This window comes from Leptodactylus fuscus, chromosome 4 (assembly GCF_031893055.1).
Source record: "Leptodactylus fuscus isolate aLepFus1 chromosome 4, aLepFus1.hap2, whole genome shotgun sequence".
NCBI lineage: Eukaryota > Metazoa > Chordata > Amphibia > Anura > Leptodactylidae > Leptodactylus > Leptodactylus fuscus.
In genome coordinates this window covers 170,846,977-170,871,279 of record NC_134268.1, presented here as the reverse complement: position 1 = coordinate 170,871,279, position 24,303 = coordinate 170,846,977, and the positions used below count along the sequence as shown (strand labels likewise).

General features: G+C 41.1%; 1 protein-coding gene across 2 annotated transcripts in view; it reads left to right on the top strand.

Annotated features, from left to right (window-relative positions):
* The window catches only part of LOC142200765 (ubiquitin-conjugating enzyme E2 E1), a 28,779-nt gene that overhangs the window by 3,377 nt on the left and 1,099 nt on the right, over positions 1–24,303 (top strand). For both annotated transcript variants that reach the window (XM_075271346.1, XM_075271345.1), the window contains exons 3-5: positions 6,128–6,178; positions 18,529–18,661; positions 23,108–23,255. In XM_075271346.1, coding sequence (XP_075127447.1) covers positions 6,128–6,178; positions 18,529–18,661; positions 23,108–23,255 — 332 coding nt within the window. The remainder of the gene's footprint in view (positions 1–6,127; positions 6,179–18,528; positions 18,662–23,107; positions 23,256–24,303) is intronic.

Below are 24,303 nucleotides of genomic sequence, written 5' to 3'. Positions count from 1 at the left end.
TACACAACACTGTATACATTATTACTACACAACACTGTATACATTATTATTATTACTACACAACACTGTATACATTATTATTATTACTACACAACACTGTATACATTATTATTACTACACAACACTATACATTGCATGTAGACAAATCTAGCAGTAGTTTCATAGGTATTTCAAAAGCTTGGAGATGGACCCCTGTGACCACCAGTATAGTCCCTTTTTGATGTGTTGTGTGATTTCCCCCTCCATTTGTTGTGTATTGAACAGGACACTAGTGCACTTTTTCATAAATATTGCTCCCCCTTTGCATAATTACATTTTTTGTTTTTGCACAGTTCATTTGATAAATGTGACCCTCTGGCGACCATTTGTTATTAATGGGAGAAGTTCATTTTGTCCACGCATGTAGTATCACATGCTGATCCCTTAAAGGGGTTGTCCTATTGCATACACTTATTCCCAAACCTGTAGATGGGAGACAAGTGCCACGTCTCTGGGGTTCCTAGTGCTGGGTCTCCCAGTGATCAGGAGATCGGCCACCCTGCATCTTCACCATAAATGAATCGTCTGAGCACGTGTCTCCATTTACTGCTATCGGGTTACAGAACTACAATCTCTATGAACCCTGAAGAAGGTGAATGGTGCTCTGGTCATGCAAGTAGTGGTCAACACGTAATACTATGTGTGGTCAAAATAAACTTCTCCCTTGTTCAGAATCCACTTCTGCTTTTGGCTTAAAATGACATTTGCACTCTATACTACAATACAAAAGGAAGGAAAACGATATATAGAAAAAAATCTGATCTATTCCTGTTTTCACTTACAAATTGTCCCTTAGGGTTATGTCCACATACAACGTATATACTGTGGATTCATGGGAATATTTAGCGTATGTGCCCATAATCCACGCCAGCAGAAACCACACAATTTGGTTACAGATTTTGTGTGTAGCTGCTGCAGATTTTACCGTATGACTTATAAAAGGTGAATTCTCCGATGACAATCTGCTTCATGACATGTGCATTTAGGTCAAATTTCATTGCAGATTTTTTTTTTTTTTTTTTGCCTGCGGTTTCTCGTGGACTTATTTTAACCGCACTTTGTGAAGAAGGCCATATCATGAAACTGGAGAGCACTCCAGCCCGCTCCTCCATTCTTCATCCACAGAAAAGAATTTGATGGTCTATTGGTCTATTAAAGTAACTGCTTCTATTTTCTGGATGTTTTCCGTTCATACCTCTAATACAGAAGCTGGGACTAAAAGCCACTACAGTTTATTTGCTAAACTTCCCAGCTGTTTGATGCTTGTTTCAAATCATTGGTGAAGATTCTGTTGAAAGTAATCCCAAAGGCAACTTGATAGAGATATTTAATATAGCCACATGCAGATCTTACTCCCAGGAGCCCAGTAGGAATTTCGCTTTGAAAAATTAAAAGAAAAAAAACGTACTAGTTCTGACGCTAAAGAATGCTTGTCTTCCACATACCTTAAAGGGAGTCTGACTGTACTAAAAAGGTTATTCAACCAGCTCCAGAATTTTGTAGGGTTCACATTGGGGAGAAAATCCCTTTAGTTTGTTGGTAAAATATCTGCTGCTTTTCATTCCTATGCAGATGAGCTGAGGGTAAGTTCACACGGGGTTTGTTGGTCAGGATTTTAAGGCCGTGTCCGCCTCAAAATCCTGACCAAAAAGACGGCTCCCATTGAAATCAATGGTAACCGTTTTTTTTTTTCAGGAGCAGTTTCTTCCGGCTCCCGGAAAAAGAAGCGAGATGTTCATTCTTTCAGGCGGATTCACCTCTTGACATCTGCCTGAAGACACTCCCGACTAGGTCCATTCATTGGGCCTAATCCAGAGCGGAGTGTGCGACTGGATTTCAGTGCACTGCAGCGGCATCCAGTCGCAGCTACCCGTCTTTTGGTCCAGAACCTGAGGCGGCCTCCACCTTTAGGTTCTGGACCAAAAAACCCCATGTGAACTTCCCCTAAGTATCAGGGGCGGCAGAGGATCACAGCAAGATCTTTCTCTTTCTTGGGAGGAGGCGGCAGTGGGGGAGCTCAGATTTAATAATGTTTCTGGAGCTGACAGACTCCCTTTAGGGCTCAGGTCACCCACTGGAAATGCTGCTGAGTCTGTCGTAGATTTTGCCGTTTTCATTTTTTGAGCTTAAGTTGAGTCATTCCAAAAGGATTGGGAAATATAAAATCACAACTTCTACTTCTCCCTACTGCTAAATCCACTCCTAGCTTAAAAAAATACAACAAAATCTGCAACAAAAAAAAGAAAGAAAACACTGTTTTTCTGGAACGTGTGGCCTTCGGTTTAAAGAGGACCTGTCACCCATGCTGATGTCTATGTTTTAGTAAAATTGGTAAATACTTGTATTTCCTATGAGATCACAGTTCTGACTAATCTTTTGTCATTCCTCTGTTATTCAAGAAATTCATGAATAAATTGACAGCGGGGTGTTGCTTTGCTTCTTGTCAAAGGGGTGTGACTCCACACAGTCTGATGGAATAGTGTCAGTGTGGTTAACAATTGCATGGCCGACTTTGTATCCAGTTAAGAAAAAACTGTTTCACTGCGGAGACCAGAAGACGCTCATAGGTGGACACTTTGCAAACCCATTCAAGTGAATGGATTTGAAAACTGACTGCCGGTTTCTGTCTAATGTCCAGTTTCTCGGGCAGAAGACGGAAACCTGCAAAGCGGAGACCGGGGTGCAGGTGTGAACCCTATTGTAGTATTTATCCTACATAATGCCATAAATCCTAAAATTCAGATGCCATAATTGATGTTTTCTCTCACTTGTCAAAAACACCAAATAATAAAGACTGATCAAAAAGTGATCTAACTGTACATTGTAACCCCCCCCCCCCCCCCCAAATTAAAGGGGTTGTACATACAGGCCAGGGGATGGAGCTTCCTGTGTGTCACATGACCATGGACTGATTTTATCCACTTGGCGTAAGCAGAGTGATTGGCAGCAAGCAGAGATCTAGAAAACGTGAGGAATTGATACAGAAAAGGATATAGGAAAATTGTATAACATTTCATTATACAGACAATAACATTTGTCCCTCAATATTTCTTAGACACTGGACAACCCCTTTAAGATGCACATAAGGCACCAGAGTTATGTGCAGCAATATCTACTTGAACCATAAATCCTAAATCTGCAATAAAAAGTTGACTCTTTCTGGAGGGATTTTGTAGTTGTAATGGCACTGTCGGGGGTTAACAGACTTCTCTGAGGAATAACAGGAATGGCACGTCACGACAATTCTATGAAAAGATGCATGAGATCTGTTATTTCATGAGAAATATTTACTTAAATAGATATGTCAGGAGAACTGAGATATCCTCTTAAGGTTGAGGGTCACACACAAGGTACACTCAGCGGATTAGTCACTGGCCACTTTGGACAGTAGCCGCCTATCAGATAGGATCTCAAAGAATCTCATCCACATGTTAAAACAAAACCAACCCGCAGCGTGATCATTTAAGATACAGATTTACAATGGAAAAGCTGAATGCAATAAAGAACCTGCAGTGATGCTTTGTGAGTTTGGCCAACCTATATCTAATGTTCCTGGTCAACACTAGTGCCCCTTCGCAGCTGTATTTCTCCATCTATTTTTTTCGTGGTCATTACAACTTACAATTATGAGTCTTTGTAGTAAAAATATTTCCTAGACTGTAAAATAATAAGTGATCATTAAACAACATTGGTGGTGCCAAATGATCTGTGCCACATGAGGGCATGTAAAGTGACCTTTAGGCTAAGGCCCCACTCTGCGGAAACGCGGCCTTTTTTGTTGGAGTTTTTTCTATGGTTTTTTTTTGAGCCAAAGTCAAGAATGGCTACAAAAGGAATAGGAAATATATAGAAAGTTCTTATACTTCTCCCTTCTGCTCAATCCACTCCTGGCTTTAGCTCAAAAAACCACAACAAAAAAAGCTGCGTTTCCGCAATGTGGGGCTTTAGCCTTATTGAGAGTCCTTCAGGGGGCCAGGGTAACTACTATAACGCCTTACTACCATGTATACAGGTTGCAGTATTTCTCAACTTTCCCTCCGCTTGTGTTTAATGTTACTACATGAGCCGGCAACTGAATCATTTCTGAAGTTGGCTATACAAGCTGCAAGACTGAAACCATTAGATGGCAATTGGCCCAGAATTTTAGCGGAAATGTGCTGGAAATGATTCCAATATTCAACCGCGGCCCTTTACTATAAGTTATATTGTTATTGAAAACATTTGAGGTACCGGTCTCTGTGGATATGGTTATGATCCAGAATTAAATAGTAATGCCAGGTACTAGTGAGTCTTATTGCGGGAATGATTGGTCAGCTCAGTGCATGGGTATCACAGTCACTGTTGCTCGGGTTTAGAGGGGGAGTTGGGTTTTTTGTTTTGTTTTCCCCCATATTTTTAATGGATGGCACATAGCCAGCAATATCTTCTAGGTATTTGTTCTATCCACAGTTGAGGAGATTTTGATGAGATGTTCATTGGGATGTATCAAGATCTGCCTCGTGTAATATTCTTTGAACCCCTTTACATCAGAAATCAGGACTGAGCGAGTAGGGGGAGAATTGATAAACTGTGTGAAATTTTACTTCATCCTAATGACACGTTTAAAATTGCGCAAACAATTTATGAAAAAGGTGCTCATGCATTATAAATTTTTACACACATTACTCATCGATTCTCCTTTCACAGCTCTTCTAAAAAATTAAAAATAAAATTATATTTTTTACACTGTGTGGAAAGTGTTTTATGCCAAAAAAAAATTCCTCTAAAAAAAAAAAATCACAATATAAATGCATTGAGAACTTTCAACATCAGAATTGCAAAAACATCAAGTGTGGCATAAAAGTCTTGTTGTTTGTGCAAACAGAAGAAAAATCTGGTAAATACTTGGAAATTCAGAAAGGTTCAGAAGTCATAAAACTTTCCCCCAAATTAATTTACTGATGAGGGATCTAAACGTTTTGAGCATTTTCATGGCCATATTTCTTCACATTATTAATAATACAATGTAATCTGTATGTTGGAGAGACCGGACAACAGCTTAGAATGCGTGTGAATTCACATCGCCATACAATTAGAGAATGAAGAATGGACCTTCCCGTATCAAAACATTTCTGCAATGAGGATCATAATATCACCGATCACATGAAAATTTTGGTTTTAAGAGGGAATTTTAAATAAAAGAAAGAGCGACGGATTTATGAGTATAAACTTATGACCCTGCTTCAAACACTTGAGAAGGGGTTAAATCTGTCACATGGTTTTATGGCATCTTACAGAAATCACTGACCTGAGAACTGATAAGCCTGGATGACCTGGAATTGTTTACATTGTTTCTACCAATTACTAATAACCCTCTACCCCCCCTTCCTCCTAGAATTCTACCCCTATGTGTCCTTTTGTACATAAATATGCATCCTTCAGAAATGGTTTTTAAATTTACTTGAGAAAGGAGCCGAGAGTTCCGAAACGTTGTAATCTGTCATCATTATTAGTTAGCCATTAAAAAGGTATCAACTACTGAAGACTATCAAGTTTTTTGTTTTTTTTATATTTCCTACCCACTGGCTAACATGATATGAAAACAAACATTTTCCTTAATACAATGTAGTAATAGTGGCATAATACAGGTGACAAAGATTTCTGGCTACTTTGTATAAGATAACTTATATTGCATACATATTTTTTAATTGTGGAATAATCGGAACATCCCATAATGGCTTAACCCATTGATTTCAGTGGTAATGGTCCATTTAGTACTAGTTACTTGGCAGATGTTGTAATGGGGCATATCAAGAAGGTTGATTATATCGGCATGCCTGATCCTTCAGTCTCTCTACCTTTTCAGGACATGTATACTCGGCCTTGTGTACGGGAAAAGCTCCTGGCCAAACAAGCATTTGCTCAATAGCCTATTGGAGGAGTATGGCCACCTATAGACTATTGACCATGAAATGATATCAGATTCTGTGTCTACCAGCTATCTTAATACTGTAGATTTCACTATATATTGTGTATATGGTCTGGATGGCTGTCTCAGGTGGTTGGTTTTTAGGGCTTCAATTCTAACAGTTTATTTTATTTGCTGCAGGATTCAGAAGGAACTGGCAGACATCACTCTGGACCCTCCCCCCAACTGCAGGTTAGTCCCTCTTCCCATTACTCTTCCCCTCTAAATAACATTGTCCTATGTGACATTGCTGACTTGCAAAGCTGCTTGTGGGAAGACAGGAGAATACCGCTGCTGCTTGTGAAGTTGATGAATTGTTCCGCTTCCTTCTACTGTGCGTGAACAAAGAAGACATAACTGAGACTTGTAGCTGGTTGGGTGGCTAAAATTAATGTGACAAACTAATAGGGGTAGCATGTTTAACAGGAATGACTGTCATTGCACAGACCCTTTGTGAGCTAGAGCTCTGGTTTTACTCACCATTACTTTACTTAACTCCTTTCTCCTCGTCCTCCTGTGTATCAGTTTTCACTGTAGTTTTTTCATTTGATTCCTAAAGCCAAATGATCAGGATGAATGTATAGTAGGGTTCTTACTGAATGACAGCAAACCAGGATCTTGAAAACTGAGGAATTGACACGATGGAGAAAGGTTATTACAAGACTGTACAAGTTACCTTTACAGGTAGTCTTCGACTTACGACATTGATCCGTTCTTACACGGCCTCTTAAACCGAATTTCGATGTAAGTCGGAAACATACCATACGCCGCCACGTAGGAACGGATCAACGTGATTTAGTGTGCAGCGGCTCGGAACTGAGGAAGACTGTACCATATACAGTACAGTCTTCCTTAGTTCCGAGCCACTGCACACTAAATCACAGGGAGAGCTGGCAGCTTGCGTTTATGCAGGAGCTGATTTTTTTTCATAGGAATGCACTGGCCAGCGTTGATTGGCCAGTGTACAGCATTCGGCCAATCAACGCTGGCCAGGAGGCGGAGTCTAATATCGGACCACAGTGGAGACTGCTGTGGTCTGATCTTAGACCCCGCCTCCTGGCCAGCATTGATTGGCCGAATGCTGTACACTGGCCAATCAACGCTGGCCAATGCATTCCTATGAGAAAAAGTCAGCTCCTGCATAAATGCAAGCTGCAAGGACCTACTCATTCATCTCTAGTCGTAACCACGAAATGTTGTAACCCAAGGACTACCTTGTATACAAGTATTTGTTTAAACCAAAATCATTTTCAGAAACTTATTTTGAATCCCATCTAAGGCCTTGTCACATCTGTGTTCGATAGTCCATTCTGGAAGTCCGCTTGGGGACCCCCCCCGAACGGAATATCGAACGCATTAAAAAATGGTGAGCAATGAAAGCACACTGACCCCTTAGACTATAATGGGACCTGTGTGTTTTCCACACAAATCATGCGGAGAGAAATTCACTGCAAGCGCACTTCCCGAACGGAATACCGAACGCAGTTGTGAACAAGGCCTAAATCCCAATAACTTCTACAGATAAATGAAGGGACTCCATAGGGGATGGAGATCAATATTAGTTTTGGAAAAACCCTTTCAATTACAAATGTGCTTCCAGAGATGAGATATAATGGAAAGATTTCCACCCATTCTGTATTTTGGACGTGGTCCTGGTTTTGACTTATCACTGATGCAAAGCACTAAAAAAAGAACTATGGATTTTTCATGTAACTTCAAGGTTTTTCTACATAGTCCAAAAGAATGTGATAATTCACAAATACAGTTATAAGTAAATAAGTGAATTTTAGAAATAGATTTTTCAGGTCTAAATCTGTACTAAGATTTGCTCCTGAATTGAGGTAATTTCTAGAAAATAGTCTCCAAGCCTGTGGCTACCATAACCTCTGAACCATGAGTCTCTGAGCTCTCTTCTGCTTCTCCCACCTGGCCTGTTAACCTCCTAAAAGTGGAAAGTTTCAGGGAGTCTGACATCTGTACCCTATTCTAATATTGCCTGCCAGCCAGTGCTAACCTGTGTGGTGGGGTCTTGAAGACTCCTTCAGGCACTACTGAGTGTTATTGGAATGCTTTACAGAGGAGATGAAGTGCTCTTTGGTTCAGATATACAGGTGTGTGGTTACTTACTAGTTTATTACATTTTGTTCTTTTTTTTAATGCAATTTTTGAGTCTAAAACCAGGTGTAGGTCATAAAGGGAGAGAAATTATAAGGGTACATACAGCTGTTGCAGTGTGGTTGAAACTAAATTGAGGGGTGGGTGCATTTGTCTTTGCATTTATTTTTGCCTTTTTTTTTGTTTGTTTTAAATCCACTATTACGGTATATTAGAGGACCTGTCATCAGGGGTTTGGGACCCCTTCATCACTAGCAATCCCATTCCATGGTTCATGAGTTTCAGAATTTTTGATTTGCCGTAGATGACTTTTTGGCTTCTCTGGGGCAGTTTTGGGTACCTACGTATTGCACATTAGAAGCTAGGGACATTAATTTTGCTTCAACTGCACAATGCCCATGAAGATCTGCTAGAGATGAGTCCAAGACTTCAGTCCAAAAACTAGGGGATGGACAGGGCTGAAACTGCCAGGTTTGGGGCACTAACCCCGACAATGTAAATACATTCTAGTGGTTTAAATATGATATTGAGCTTCACTTCTTTACAGGCAGTGACCTCACATCCTTGGTAAATTGGTCATGTTGCATCTCAGTCCCATTCAAATGATTGAGGCTGACCTGCAATACCAAGCGCCAGACAATATACAGTATACAGTGCTTGGTTAGTAGTGAGAAGGACCCAGCAATCCATATCATAATGCTGGAAAATTCCATTAAGGGCTCAAACCAGGTGGATTTTCCTTTATGCTAGACCCATTGTAATTTGGGGCTATCCCACATGGAGATCTTAGGTTATTTTTATGTTTAGCTTTTTTTTTCTAGCAAAAAAAGCATGGTAGTCTCCAGAGCACTGTATTATACTATCTGATACTTTCTGCTGAGGCTTGACAGCTTTCCTGGAGACTATTCAGGTTTAGCAGGTCTAGATCTGTGCTCTGGATCTTGGCTGACTGCACCTTGTCAATTAGATGTCTTCTGAAACAACCAGTCTGCCGACTTTTTTCTTCTTTTGGCCCAGGGAGTACTCTAAACTGCAGGTGGAGTGCGAGGCTGTATCACTAGCACCAATCGCTCACAGAATGACATCTCACATACCCGGTTTACTAATAGTTAGGCGGCCTACACTGAAAGGGGTTCTCCATATTCTTATATTGATGGCCAGTCCTTAAGGGAGGTTATTGATTTTAGATCTGTAGGGTCCAACACTTGAGATCCCCAAATCAGTTGCAATGGGACAGCGTGGCTCCTGTTAAGCTTTACATGGTGGGAGCCATGCTGCTCATTCACCATACAAATTATAGCGGTGGCTATAGTTATGACTATGAAGTCTTCCTTCTTTCTTCTTCTGTTCCTTAGCTGCTATGGACTACTAGTATATCCTCTCTTCTCAGCATGTGTGTGCCTACGTCTGTAATATATTACTGTGTATTATCCTGTATCTGTATTACTTTGCTGCTGTAACATACTGAAATTTCCCCACTGTGGGACTATTAAAGGATTATCTTATCTTATCTTACAGTGCTGTCCTATTAAAGACATTGGCAGCGCTACAGTACATAAAGCCACCGCTACACTTTGTATGGTGAACAGCACAAGTCCCAGCATGTAAACATTTCTGGGAGCCGTCCTCACAGTCCTAAGGGCTAGTTCACACGTGGGGCGCCCGCGCGGGTTTTGACACAGAGAGAGACGCGTCTCTCTCTGTGTCAAAACCCACCTGCCGCGACCATCGCAGTCACGGCTTTCCCCTCCTATGTCGGCTCAAATGAATGAGCCAACACAGGAGGGTGCAGCCGCTAGGCAGAAGCTGCGGTCCAGCACGCCGCGTCTTCGGCCTGAAGAAAGGACATGTCGCTTCTTTTCTCCGCTAGCAGCAGCCCACCGCTAGTGAAGTTAAATTGAAGCAAAATCCACTGTCAAAATCCGCCCCTTTGTTCACGTGTGAACGAGCCCTAATACTCTATACTGCACCATCCAACTAATCACTATCCCCCTCCAAGAAAAAGCCACTTCGACTATAAGACAATACAGACAATGCATTATTTGCAGTCTCTGAAGCATCTGGCCTTATAGAAAGATGCAAAAGGAGTGATTTCTAGATTATTTCCATGCTTTCTCTTTTAGTGGTATCACTTCTTATGGATAGTTGGCTATTGCTCACTGAGCCTTCTTACCTGGAGTCCTCAGAAGCACTTGGCTTGTGTATTAGGCCATGTTGTTTCTATGGCTATTTTTCATCTTATTCCTGTGATGAGAATGATTGTGGCTTTGTGTGTTGGCATAAGAGCTGTGTACTGCCAGGTGCTGCAGCTACTGTAAATGTATACAAGGTGTATATTTTTTATGTGTTGCACCTGCAAATTGACCACTTGCGGAACAGAAAAATTTTATTTCATAGCAACTTTTATAAAATACTTAAATGCATCTGTATGACCTTGGGTGTTAAAAAGTCACTATGTTGTCCCTTATTTTTCCACAAATACAAATTCTTTAATGTTGCAAAAGTGTTTCCACAACAGGTTTTTTTTATTGTCTATGTCACTAGTTTATATAAAGTCTGTCATTTTTTACTTTATTACTATTGCATTTGGAATGTAATGTGAATTAAAATAGAACTTATACGGCTGGTTCACAACGTAGGTGTTCACACTACTCTGCCTGACTCAATGCTAAAAACCTCTTCATTACATTCTTTTACAAACTCTGCTTGTGCTGGCCACAATAATGTCATTAATAAAATTCTGGCTTCTAGGTTGGGATATAGAGGATAGGTATTGGGATCTGCAGTTACCTGTCCTGGCTGTCCTCTAGGTTTATCCTTCCCCATTACCCCTGTATATCATATACATTCTGTCTTTGGACTAGGATTCACTATGCATGCTGATAGCAAGTGCTTGTTTGCGTGTTCAGCAGGGGTGCTGGAATTTATAACAATGGGGTGTCTAGTAGTTTCGCAGCATTATATTTGCTAGTCTCTACCATGTGAATGGCACTACCACTCAGCCCTGCACCTGGAATGTAAAGGGGTTTTCCAGGCAAAAATGTTTTTTGGTTTTTTTTACAAAAGGTCTGTTAGTGCTATCAATGGGTTAATAAGTGCACCCAAACACCTTTAGCAGTGTTTTGAGTGATTTCTGGCTTTCTCTGGGAGTTCATGGTGTCCTCTGCATTTGTTAGCTTCCTGCTGTCTTAGCCTACAACAACCATGATGCATTGCAGTTCACTCAGATCTCCCGTGCAAAGAAGTACACCTTTCCATTGACAACATTGAATCCATATTGGACTACATTCACATTTTGTTCTTCATTTGTGGATGAAAAAGTCCAGACAGCACAACTTTTTTCATCTGGCAATACCATGGAAAACAATACTCAATGACCCTATTGCAGCCCCTCAGAATCCATTGTTGTCGGTCTTTTCACAAATTTGTCTCAATGTTTTGTCCATTCTACTGATATGATGGAACAGATTAAAATGATGGAGATGTGAACCTAGTCTGGTCTGGTCTGTATTATAGCTCCAAATCCTGTCCCTAACATCAGTCTAATGACCAAACTAGCCATGTTTGTGGCCATAATGCTAGGGCTCTGGAGTAGGTAGACCAAACCTGACGCCGACTTATTCATAAATGGTGGCCAGTAAGAAGCAGTAAAGATTCTCTTATTCGTGAAAATAACATTGATTTACTTCCTATGGAAGAAAATATGCAACAAGCTATAAATCTGTTTATAATTACAATACAATATTAGGGCTAGTTCAAACATAGGTTTTTGGTCCGGATTGTGACGCGGAATCCGCATCAAAATCCGAGTCAAAAAAAACCCTCCCATTGAATTCAATGGGAGCCGGTCATTTCCTTTTTCCGTGAGCGGTATTTTAAGAAGCTACTTGCCCTATCTTGACGCGGATTCCGCAATGTCAAGACAATCCCTCCGGACTAGGCCCATTCATTTGGGCCTAATCCGGAGCGGAAAGCCGCAACTGTCGGAAGCCGCAGCAGATGCATTTTGGTCCGGATTCTGAGGGCTCGTTCACATCTGCGTTCTCCTCTCCGTACTTCAGGTTTCCATTTCCTGCATAAAACAGAACAGGAGACGAAAACCTGCAGGAGTCTTTCTCACCCATTCATTTGAATGGGTGAGAAAGCTGTCCGGCCGTGTGCGGCGGTGAGCGTTTTATGCTCTCCGCCGCGAAACCGGGTTTTATAATCCGGACACAAAGTCGGACATGCAGTACTCTGTTTCCGGATTTAAAAAAAAACGGTTTTGCGGCGGAGAGCCTAAAACGCTCACCGCCGCTCATGGCCGGGACCCGGTCTGTGGTTTCCATCTTCTGGCATGCAGAAGATGGAAACCACAGAACGGAGACCCTGAACGCAGGTGTGAACCTAGCGTCACATGGCTTCCTGGGTCAAAATCCGGACCAAAAAACCATGTGTGAACTAGCCCTTACAATATCTACAATATTAAAAATTGTATAATTCTAAATAATTTATTTGGTACCTTTTTTTTTTTGTACCCAACACGACGCCACAGCTCTGTGCAGTACGGATGTATTTGGTCTTATGAATGTGACTTTTGACTCTATAAATATCCATTTAGAAATCTTTAGACTTACTAAAATTATCCAAAAAACTTTCAACTATTTTCTGATGTAAAACTACTAGTACTTATGGAAATATATTTACTCCAATATTTTTGTTCCCTCCACTCCCTTGGCATTACACATATTGACAAAAAAAAAAGGTATGAATATGTAAATTCGGCCTAGTCTCCACTTCTGTAATACGGAATATCCCTGTTTGCCATTTTCTCATACACTACCCAAAGTCATAAAAGCAAGTATCGGGGCTGTAGATTTCCCCAGCGCAGCCTCGTAGTCTCGCATGTGGCTCAGCTTGTTCCCTGAGGTTAGGTGTCGAATTCCTGTGTTCTTTGAATGTATCCGCACACACGGTGTGTTAATGCCTTGTGTTACTGGCCTTTGCTCCAGGGACTCCTGCTGTAGTGTCATTACTGGATTTACTGTCATTGTTATTGCCACACTGAGTGCCAGACTGAAGGCACAAAAGGCAATTGTGTGAAGATCAACAGCAAATTAACAGCCATGTATATCCTTGAAATGTGATTTGTAATGAAACCTAAGGGGACACTAGAAAGAGCAGTCGCCATGTTCTCTCGCTCCAGCACTGTTCTAAAAATAATTACCAAGTCATTTCCGTTATTTGGGAAGGAGGTCATTGTACCGGCTCATAATCAACGTTCGCACATTTACATCGGATTATGGCAACAAATATTGATGGCTTGTGGGCTGTACAGAACGCTACCTCCCTGTCCTCAGCGGCTCCTAGGTGATCATTTTACTCTTACGTTCCCAGAATGGGTCACAGAAGAAGGACATCAGGGCATTGCTGCCTAGTTTTTCTTTTTTGTGTTTTCTTGGTATTTTAATAGTAGTTTGTATTCTGGTTCAACATAGCTTTGTGGATGGAGTAATAGGGTACGCCATAGTCTAACCTTCTATCCCGATCTGCATTTATAACTGAAACCATAATACTTTGCCAGGTCCGTAATAAATACAAACCCACCCTGCACATTAAAGGGATTCTTTAAGCTACTAAATTGTTATTACACCAGGCAGAGTGCCATGTACGTTACCTAAGCGCAAGCATAGTCATACCTGTGCATCTGCATTTGATCTCTGCAATGGCAAGAAAGTTTTCCAGGCCCGAGCACCATGAGTTACCCAGTCTCCGTGTGCAGCCCTGCTCTATTCACATTGCACACTAGCTCACATTATCCCAGCTACATTCAGGGGAACACTGGGAAGGGAGAAGAAATGGTGGTTGTAGGGACAAATGTCCCATCCTGTGCACCAGAGTCTGTCCCTGGCCAATGGCTGCTGACTGTGACAGAGGCACTTTCCATTGACAAGAATGGCAATAGCAAACAGAAATATGAGGTGGTCTTTCGTCTCCGATTCCTCTCCAAAAACCAACCCTGATAAACCCGTGGCAGAAAACCGAAATCAAAAAACACTTAAACAAGCATTGAAAACAATGGGAGGCAGAATTTAGAGCTGAATTTAAAGTGGAATGAGCCTCAAAATCTTCTCCAAATTCCTTTGTATAAACATGTCTTAATGCCCAATTGTCAATATATTCTTAAATTTTCAGTGGGAATAATAGAGAAATGTCACTGTCATGCTAAATTGCTTTAGAATTGCTGTTTGATGGACAATTTAAAGTGCACTCACAGTTATAAACAACCTTTCATAAATGAATTGTGCAGATGAAGATAAGAAACTTTGTAATATATCTTAAGGAGATCTGTTTTCTTTACCACATTAATCTGTTCTCCTGCTTCTTTTTATATTCAGTCTGCTTTGTGTACATTAGATTCCTCACACACACAACTCTATGGAGGAGTATTTTTGGCTTGTTAATTGATTTATTGCCTCATTCTGTCCAGTGGTAGCCTCATATCTACAACCTAGCAATGTTGAAAGCACACATAATAGCAGAGTGTAGATCCAGCTAAGTGTCTTTTCTATCCCCTTCTCTCTTCATAGACTAATCTGGAGAAAGTAACTGCTTGAAAAGTGGAGAAAACATATTTTAAGTTATATAAAAGTTTCATCTATTAACTTGCACTAGATAGTTCTGAAAGGTTCCTTATAACTGGAGGTATGCTTTAAGCAGGTACTAAAAACTTGTGTGTGTGTGTATATGTGTGTGTGTATACATACACATGTACTTCATAAAGGCCACTTTAATTATTCTGTATGATATATTGGAAAGTTCAAAAATTCAGAATGGGCTGGAATTTGAGGGGGAGGTGGAAACTCAACTGCTCCATTTTCTTATGGATTTTTCTTTTATGGCATTCACTGTGGCTTTGCAGTCAAAGTGAAAATGTCAGGATTTAGTAGTGTCTTTATCTATGTGTAACTGAAGTCCCATTCTGACAGGTTTATTGTCACAGTCGGAGCATGTGCATTTGTGGGCTCTGGATGAGTAACTTCAGAGTGCTGCACATGCTCCAATTATCAGACTGGCCTTGCAAATGATAGAACACGGGGCCAGGTGACATTTCAGCTTAGGTCGCTGATCCTGTCACTCACAGAAGGTGGTGGTGGTGGGGGTATATCAGAGGAATGTTTGCCATAGCTGTTTGGAGTAACGGAGCTGCCCTCAGTGCTCCAGACTGCTCATTTGCATGTTCTGAAATCAATTAATCTCTCTTTAACAGAGGCACAAATTATCATTGGGGGTGAGGAATGGTGGATCAAGCTCACTTAATGTATCTATCGGTATTTCTGGTTTAATATGGTTCACTCTGGTTACAGACTCCTATTAAATATAGGGACATGCAAAAGATATTTTAAATAAAAAAATTGTTTTCAAGTCACAAATGATTTTCACACTGCCATAACAAGTCTCGGGATAAAATTCTCTACAATAGATATTGGAAGTTGTAGGGGCAGATTGTACTAGCAGCTGCTGAAGCTGTAAGCAGGTACACACACTATACAGCCCAGATTATGGGGATAACATCCATCCTTAGGGAGAGACCACCTTTTCAGGTGTGTGGAGACTTACACTCACCGGCCACTTTATTAGGTACACCTGTCCAACTGCTCGTTAACACTTAATTTCTAATCACCAATCACATGGCGGCAACTTAGTGCATTTAGGCATGTAGACATGGTCAAGACAATCTCCTGCAGTTCAAACCGAGCATCAGTATGGGGAAGAAAGGTGATTTGAGTGCCTTTGAACGTGGCATGGTTGTTGGTGCCAGAAGGGCTGGTCTGAGTATTTCAGAAACTGCTGATCTACTGGGATTTTCACGCACAACCATCTCTAGGGTTTACAGAGAATGGTCCGAAAAAGAAAAAACATCCAGTGAGCGGCAGTTCTGTGGGCGGAAATGCGTTGTTGATGCCAGAGGTCAGAGGAGAATGGCCAGACTGGTTCGAGCTGATAGAAAGGCAACAGTGACTCAAATAGCCACCCGTTACAACCAAGGTAGCCAGAAGAGCATCTCTGAACGCACAGTACGTCGAACTTTGAGGCAGATGGGCTACAGCAGCAGAAGACCACACCGGGTGCCACTCCTTTCAGCTAAGAACAGGAAACTGAGGCTACAATTTGCACAAGCTCATCGAAATTGGACAATTGAAGATTGGAAAAACGTTGCCTGGTCTGATGAGTCTCGATTTCTGCTGCGACATTCGGATGGTAGGGTCAGAATTTGGCGTCAACAACATGAAAGCATGGATCCATCCTGCCTTGTATCAACGGTTCAGGCTGGTGGTGGTGGTGTCATGGTGTGGGGAATATTTTCTTGGCACTCTTTGGGCCCCTTGGTACCAATTGAGCATCGTTGCAACGCCAAAGCCTACCTGAGTATTGTTGCTGACCATGTCCATCCCTTTATGACCACAATGTACCCAACATCTGATGGCTACTTTCAGCAGGATAATGCGCCATGTCATAAAGCTGGAATCATCTCAGACTGGTTTCTTGAACATGACAATGAGTTCACTGTACTCCAATGGCCTCCACAGTCACCAGATCTCAATCCAATAGAGCATCTTTGGGATGTGGTGGAACGGGAGATTCGCATCATGGATGTGCAGCCGACAAATCTGCGGCAACTGTGTGATGCCATCATGTCAATATGGACCAAAATCTCTGAGGAATGCTTCCAGCACCTTGTTGAATCTATGCCACGAAGAATTGAGGCAGTTCTGAAGGCAAAAGGGGGTCCAACCCGTTACTAGCATGGTGTACCTAATAAAGTGGCCGGTGAGTGTATACAGCCATAGTTGCTCCACTGCAAGGGAACATGGGAGGAATATGCAAATCTGTCTCCCAAGATGTAAACCGAGAGACAGGGAGACAGCGCCTCTGTTATGCCGCCCTCTATGGGAAGCACCCTGAACATCATGCCCGACTTTCCCAGAAGTCTATACAGCCCAGGCAATGGATGTTTTCTTGGCTTGTACTCATAAGCGACTCTCTTTATGTGGGCTCTTGTGTGTTGTATTTTTGTGTTGTACACCTCCTACATCTCTGCCCATATTGAATGTTCTGCTTCAGTGCCTTGTGTGTGGCAGGTACAGCGCTCTCTATCCTGTGACCTTGCTGGAGGTCTCGCATTTCAGCTTTGCGACAGACTTGTGGTTCTCTTCCCCCACATGTTTCAACAACACATTGCTGAAATTGCTAAATCTATTGTCAGCTGCCAGCAAGGATCTCCCTGTCTCCTTGTGTTTCCATATGTCCATGGGTGTGAAGATTTATTACTTAGTTATGTTATTAGATTGTGGGTCACTACAGCCTTGTACAGTGTTTACTTAATGAAGTTTTGTATGCGTCATAAATTCAGCACATCTACTGCATGGGGACCTGTCATGAGGGATTAGACTCCCAAACTGCTACTAGCTTGTTATCCAGGACGGTCAGCCGATCCTGTGATGCACTTTGACTTTTTCACAGGTTTGGGATCATGCAAAGAAAGAATTTTAAATGCCTGTACAGTATAAAGTGACGGGGTGAAGATGTCTGTAACGTTAACATTCCACACACTGGATATATCATCACAAGCCATCTCCAACGTGTGCCCAAATAAAGATGAGGCTAGGATACGTTGGTTCACTGAATGTGGGCAGAATGTGACTTGCCCTGAGTAACAGGCTGGTTGCACCTTGGAAGCCAAATTCCTCGTGGCTGGTTTACTATAGGGAGTCTTTCATAGAGGCAACTGCCTGCAGCCAGAAAACCCACCCACCCGTATATGCCCCATAATGTTTGGGGATTACGTGCGACATCATGCGGCCACTGATCATTGTGGGTAGGTAGATGGATGATACTGTTAAAGAGGACCCTTCATCAACTTATAAAACTTTGCATCCTTCAGTAGGTACCACTCTACAAGACCCCTACCATTCCTGAGGGGTTGGTGCTATGAATTGGACACTGTCATGTAGGAAGTTCCTTTCTGTCTGCTCCAGTCCTGACAGTATAGAGACTAATTAGTGTATTCAAATCTTAAACGAATTGCATTGATTGCTCATGGAACTATAGAAAAGAAAATCTAAACTGTGCCAGAATCGGTGGAACGGAGACTAGTGAAGGATGCAAAGAGTTGGTGGAGGTGGTGCAGGGTCCTCTTTAAAAGTGCGTTGGTCAGGTTCTACTAAATTCTTCTCAGAGTTCTCAGTTTACTTTTTTGAAATCCGAATTGTTATCTTGTTGGGGAAAAGCCTGAAGAAAAGAACAAAACAATAATTTTTCCTAATTCTGTAGATTACAACTAGATGGAAGCGTTCCGGGGGGGTTTAGTGGCAGTGAATCTACATCAGTGTGTGTATACTTTGTACAGATATTAATATATGCATTTGTTAATCTTTTCTATGTAGTGCTGGCCCTAAAGGAGACAATATCTATGAATGGAGATCTACTATCCTGGGTCCTCCTGGCTCCGTCTATGAAGGGGGTGTATTTTTCCTTGACATCATATTCACTCCTGAATACCCTTTCAAGCCTCCAAAGGTATGTTGAATCCTACAAAGTTAATTGTGTCTGCTATACCTATGATGTTATATGGGCATCCAGCGTATAAGTAGGGAAAAATGGGTAGAAAACAGACTTGTATACATATTTACATTATAGGGCTGGACGATAATGACCAAAATCAAGATTAATGGAACATTTTACTTTCCGATAACGATTATTTGATGACACTCTTATTTTTACATGCCACTGAATTTTGGTTCTTCACATATCAGTGATTGTGTTTGGACAGTGTACAGTTGGGGACATATCCTTTAGCCAATGGTAGTGTGAGACAGGACAACGTGCAAAATAATCGGTGAGCGAGTTCACAACCATTACGTTAGCTGACTTTCAATTTTGACATCAATGCAGTTTTTCACAGGCCCTTATATGCACACATTCACACGCATGTAACGTACACACGTATGACTGAAGATACCTGACAGAACAGATCCATTCTTTTCCCTTCTTCTAATGGTGCCATTGGGCATCTGGCTATTCTACCCATCTATGAACAACAGAAGCCTTACAGAAAAGAACCGCTGCATATGTGTGTAGACAGAGCTTCACTTGCATACTCCTTGTGAACTTGTCAAAAAACTTTTGAATTATGTCATTCAGTAATTCCATATATTCTGCTTCTTGTGATATGAAGATATGTTTTACACTAGGTTCACACTACCATTGGAAGTCTGTTATTATAACAGACTGTAAATGAATGCTAACAGATGTTAATGTACCGTGTATATACTCGAGTATAAGCCGACCCGAATATAAGCTGAGGCCCCTAATTTTACCACAAAAAACTGGGAGTATAAGCCTAGAAGGGGGAATGCAGCAGCTACTGGAAAATTTCAAAAATTAAAATGGTCGGAGTTTTTGGGTGCAATAGTTGCTGGGGAAGGGGAGGGGGTGTTTTGGTTGTCTGTCTGCCCCTTCCCTAAGCTTGTGGACTGGGTTTTTTTTCCTTTCATTCAGTCTGGCTGACTATAGGGTATCTGCAGCGCTCCTATTAACCCCTTCCCGACGGAACAGGAGCACTGCAGATAAGGAGTGATTTAGAATTTTTATTTGCTTGACTCGAGTATAAGCTGAGGGGGCTTTTTCAGCACAAAAAATGTGCTGAAAAATTCGGCTTATACTTGAGTATGTACGTTTTTGTTTTTTTTACCAGATTCATTTAAATGGATCTTAAAAAAAAAAAAAAAAATAGACAAAAATTGAGCATTAGGCATGATCCTAATCTGTATAAAGGCAGCACGCTATACTGAGCAAATATGAGACCTGGGATACGTATTCAAGATGTATACTACTAGGACACATTTCCAGATGTGTCTCCGCGCTGGGTTAATGTCATATTCATCATGCATGAGAATAATGATTGGGTAATATTGGCTGAGTCTGCTACGCCTGTAATACATGTGAGGAGATGTGGAATTGTTGTCTTTTGTTAAATTACCTGAATAGTAGCAAATTGCATCTAAGTGCAGGTTCATTATCCACATAATACACTGTAATATGAAACAATCATGTGCGGGAGAAAATCTGCAGTCCTTCCCCACAACAGCCAACTATCTCCTTGTATAAATACATAGACTACTGAAGCGTCTCACAGCTCATTTACAAAATTATTGGATTTTTGCTGCAAGCTATAAACTAGTTTCCATTTCTGACGCTGCATATTTCTACCGAATTATTTCCATTTTTTTTCTTCAATAAACAAAAATCAACATTTTGCTGTTTAATTAACATGAATCTCTATTGGAGCTGAGTAGGACATATACATTGCTGGGTTTTTTTTTGGGGGGGGGGGTTGTTTTTTTTTCGCCTTCTGATAAACAGATGATGATTATGCAAAAAAAAAAAATTTGTATCCTACTCCAAGTCTTATTACAAGGAATTTAATTTACAGCATTTTTTATGTGACTGAAATCTGTTATAAGTAGTACTCTTGTAATAAAGTCCTTTATTTCAAGAAGACAGTCCATGTACATGTTTATGTGCATGTCAGATAAAGCCTGGTTCACATTGGGGTTAGGTATTCCGTTTTGAGAATCCACTTGGGGACTCCCAAAAGCATTAAAAAGTGGTGAGCAATGAAAGCACACGGACCCCATAGACTATAATGGGGTCCGTCTGTTTTCCGCTTGATGTCCACATGAGTCATGCGGAGAGGAAATTGGTTCAAGAACTACTTTCCCCTCTGCATGATTCATGCGGAAAACACATGGACCCCATTATATTCTATGGGGTCCGTGTGCTTTCATTGCTCACCGTTTTTTAATGCGTTTAGTATTCCGTTCGGGGTGAGGGGTCCCCAAGTGGACACTCCGAACAGAATACCAAACGCAGATGTGAACCAGGCCTAAGAGATCCCATGATCAGGACTCTGTGGTAGAATATAGGTTGTCAGAGAGGCACTGGCACTTCAATATTCTTTTTCTATGTTGTCAGGCAGTTTGCAGCCATTTTTGTACTACAATTTACTTATAACTTTATGTGCTTTTATTTAAAAAAAAAAAAGTTGTAAAGTCTCTCTCAAAATGCTCTGAGTGTTGCAAAGAGGTAATCTGTACCCTCTGTAAGTGACATACACTATACACACTGGGGGAGATTATCAAGACTTCTAGTTGTGATCTCCCCTGCGCTGTAGAGTCGATAGGCCAAGCCTTTATTTTTTTCCATAGCCCAACAGCCATAATCACTCGAACATAGTAAGGGCTCGTTCACATCTGCGTTCTCCTCTCCGTACTGCAGGTTTCCGTTTCCTGCATAAAACAGAGCAGGAGACGGAAACCTGCAGGAGTCTCTCTCACCCATTCATTTGAATGGGTGAGAAAGATGTCCCGCCGTGAGCGTTTTGCGCTCTCCGCCACGAAACCGGGTTTTTTAATCCGGACACAGAGTCGGACATGCAGTACTCTGTGTCTGGATTAAAAAATCCGGTTTCACGGCGGAGAGCATAAAACGCTCATGGCCGGACCTGGTCTGTGCTTTCCGTCTTCTTGCATGCAGAAGACAGAAAGCACAGAACGAAGAGTAGAGCGCAGGTGTGAACCTAGCGTTAAGCTCCTCTAATTCATTAAAAAGCCAGTGGTTGATTTCCTATGAAAGTAAATATACAACAAATTAAACATTTAATAAAATTCTATGATATAATTAAATATAATTATTTTTTTTATTTATTTAGAAAATTTTTAACTTTTCAATATGCAAAAAATTATAAAGAGGGCCTGTCACCAGGTCTGAAAAGCCTAATGACATGCATGCATGAGCTGCTGCTGCACCCTGCGCATTTTAGTATTCTGTTTATCCAAATCTGTTAAGCCGTTCCAAAGATATAAGACCTTCTAGTGTTCAAGCAAATTGGGGTCTACCAGCCAAATGGGTGGTAACTTCTTTTTTTTTTATGTAGATTGTGAGCCCCATATAGGGATCACAATGTACTTTTTTTTTTTTTCCTATCAGTATGTCTTTGCAGAATGGGAGGAAATCCACACAAACACGGGGAGAACATACAAACTCCTTGCAGATGTTGTTCCTGGCGGGATTCGAAGCCAGGACTCCAGCGCTGCAAGGCTGCAGTGCTAACCACTGAGCCCCCGTGTTGCCCTGACTCTGTGGTTTCTTTGTGGGGGGGGGGGTCTCTGTGTGCTATGTCATGCATTGTTAACACCCAATTTGCTGGGAAACACCTTTTTGTATAAACACTACAAGGCTTAGATTTTTGAAATGGCTAAACAGATTTGGGTAAAACCCCAGAATGCTCAGAGGAATGGTTCCTATATCATTGGGCCTTTCAAACCTGGTGATGCCAAGTCCTCTAACTTTTTATTTCACCAATGCCTAAAATTGGTAGCTAAATCCAGAAGATGACCCCAGTCTATACTACTACACATACAGATATGCTTCATCCTGAAAAGTCAGCAACATGGAAAACAAAATCAACGAGCTCTTTGATATAACAAACAGTTACTAATATATACAATATATCATAGCTATTGTGTATGCATAGAACCATTTACGAGTACACATCCCATTAGGGTTTTTTCTCATGACCATGATTCAAATCTGCCATGAAAAACTGATTAAATGTTTTTTTTCCACGGCCCATATCCATGCATGACCGATCTGTGAAAAGCTGCAGGAAATATCAATATATTTTTTTGAAGCTCATAGTCTGTTAAAAAAAAAAAAATCACTAAAAGATTTTTCTATTAAAATCTTACTTTTGTGAGATGGATAGTTGCAATTCTTAATATTAACCACAAGAGGTCACCAAAGCACTAACACAAACATAACATTACTACTTCCTAAAAGGTTGTGTACAATGTACAACTGTATTATACTTGGTCATGTCATGAGTATATTCCATAAAGTTGAATTATTTCGTTATATTTTCTGTATTTATAGTTTTACAATGAATTTTTTCACATTTTCCAGGTGACATTTCGGACAAGAATCTACCACTGCAACATTAACAGCCAAGGTGTCATCTGCCTTGATATCTTAAAAGACAACTGGAGCCCAGCACTAACCATTTCTAAAGTTCTCCTCTCCATCTGCTCGCTGCTGACAGACTGTAACCCCGGTAAGCGTCCTCTCATTGGTAAATCTGTGCTACTGGTATGGAGCCGAAAGTTGATCCATTGACTGTCATCTTGCACTTTTGGCCAATAATTCTAACCTAAAAAACAAAAAACCCAGACCAAACGTAATTATCAAAAATATATAAATTTTATTAATCTAAAAATATACAAACATATAGACATAAAAAACAATTGATGGAGGAGCTGAAGTGTCCACAAAAAATGAGCAGGTAGGAATGTGGCATATAAGAATGTACTGAATCAGCTGGGGTGCCAAACATACCAAAGCAGTAAATATATATAAAACCCCACACTTACCATGAGGTAAGTATATAAGTTAATGTGAAAAACAATAAATAAGAATCACCAAATTATAAAGGTATGGATGGAACCCCCTATAAAGCCGTTACCTATACCACATACACGGCCTGCATACACAATCCTCTCACCTCCCCTATCTGAGAAGCTCTGCTACTTATCAGACACAAACAGCTCAGAGCTGCTCCCAGCCCCTCCCTCCCCTCTGAGAGCAGGCATCTACATCACTTGACATTTGAGCAGATAATCCCAAGGGCCATAGAAACGGAGTGTAAACAATGAAGTGAATAAATTAAGATAACGGCCAAACAAAGCAGTTTTGATAAAGCAATGCATTTAGGAAAAGTCTTAAATCCACATAAACTAGCAGTATAGATCGGATCCTTGTGATGGGACAACCCCTTTAAGGCAGCACCAGATGGCTGTAATGCCTCTGAATTTTAACATAGATATATGGCAATAGAGTCAATAGACCTATGGTCAGAACTGAATTTGTGGCCATTACAGAGATTATTCTAAAATGCAGACTCCTTGTTGCAGTCAGAATAAGCCTCACGCATTTTTCGGCTTTCATGCTTAGGCTCCGTTCCCACGAAGTAACGTGCTACTCATTCTGACACGTAAACACGTGTCAGAGTGAGGCACTTCAAAACAGATCCCATCGACTTCAATGGGAGCTGGCTTACGCGTGCTACCCATTGAACTCAATGGGAGGGGTTTTTTTTACCTATT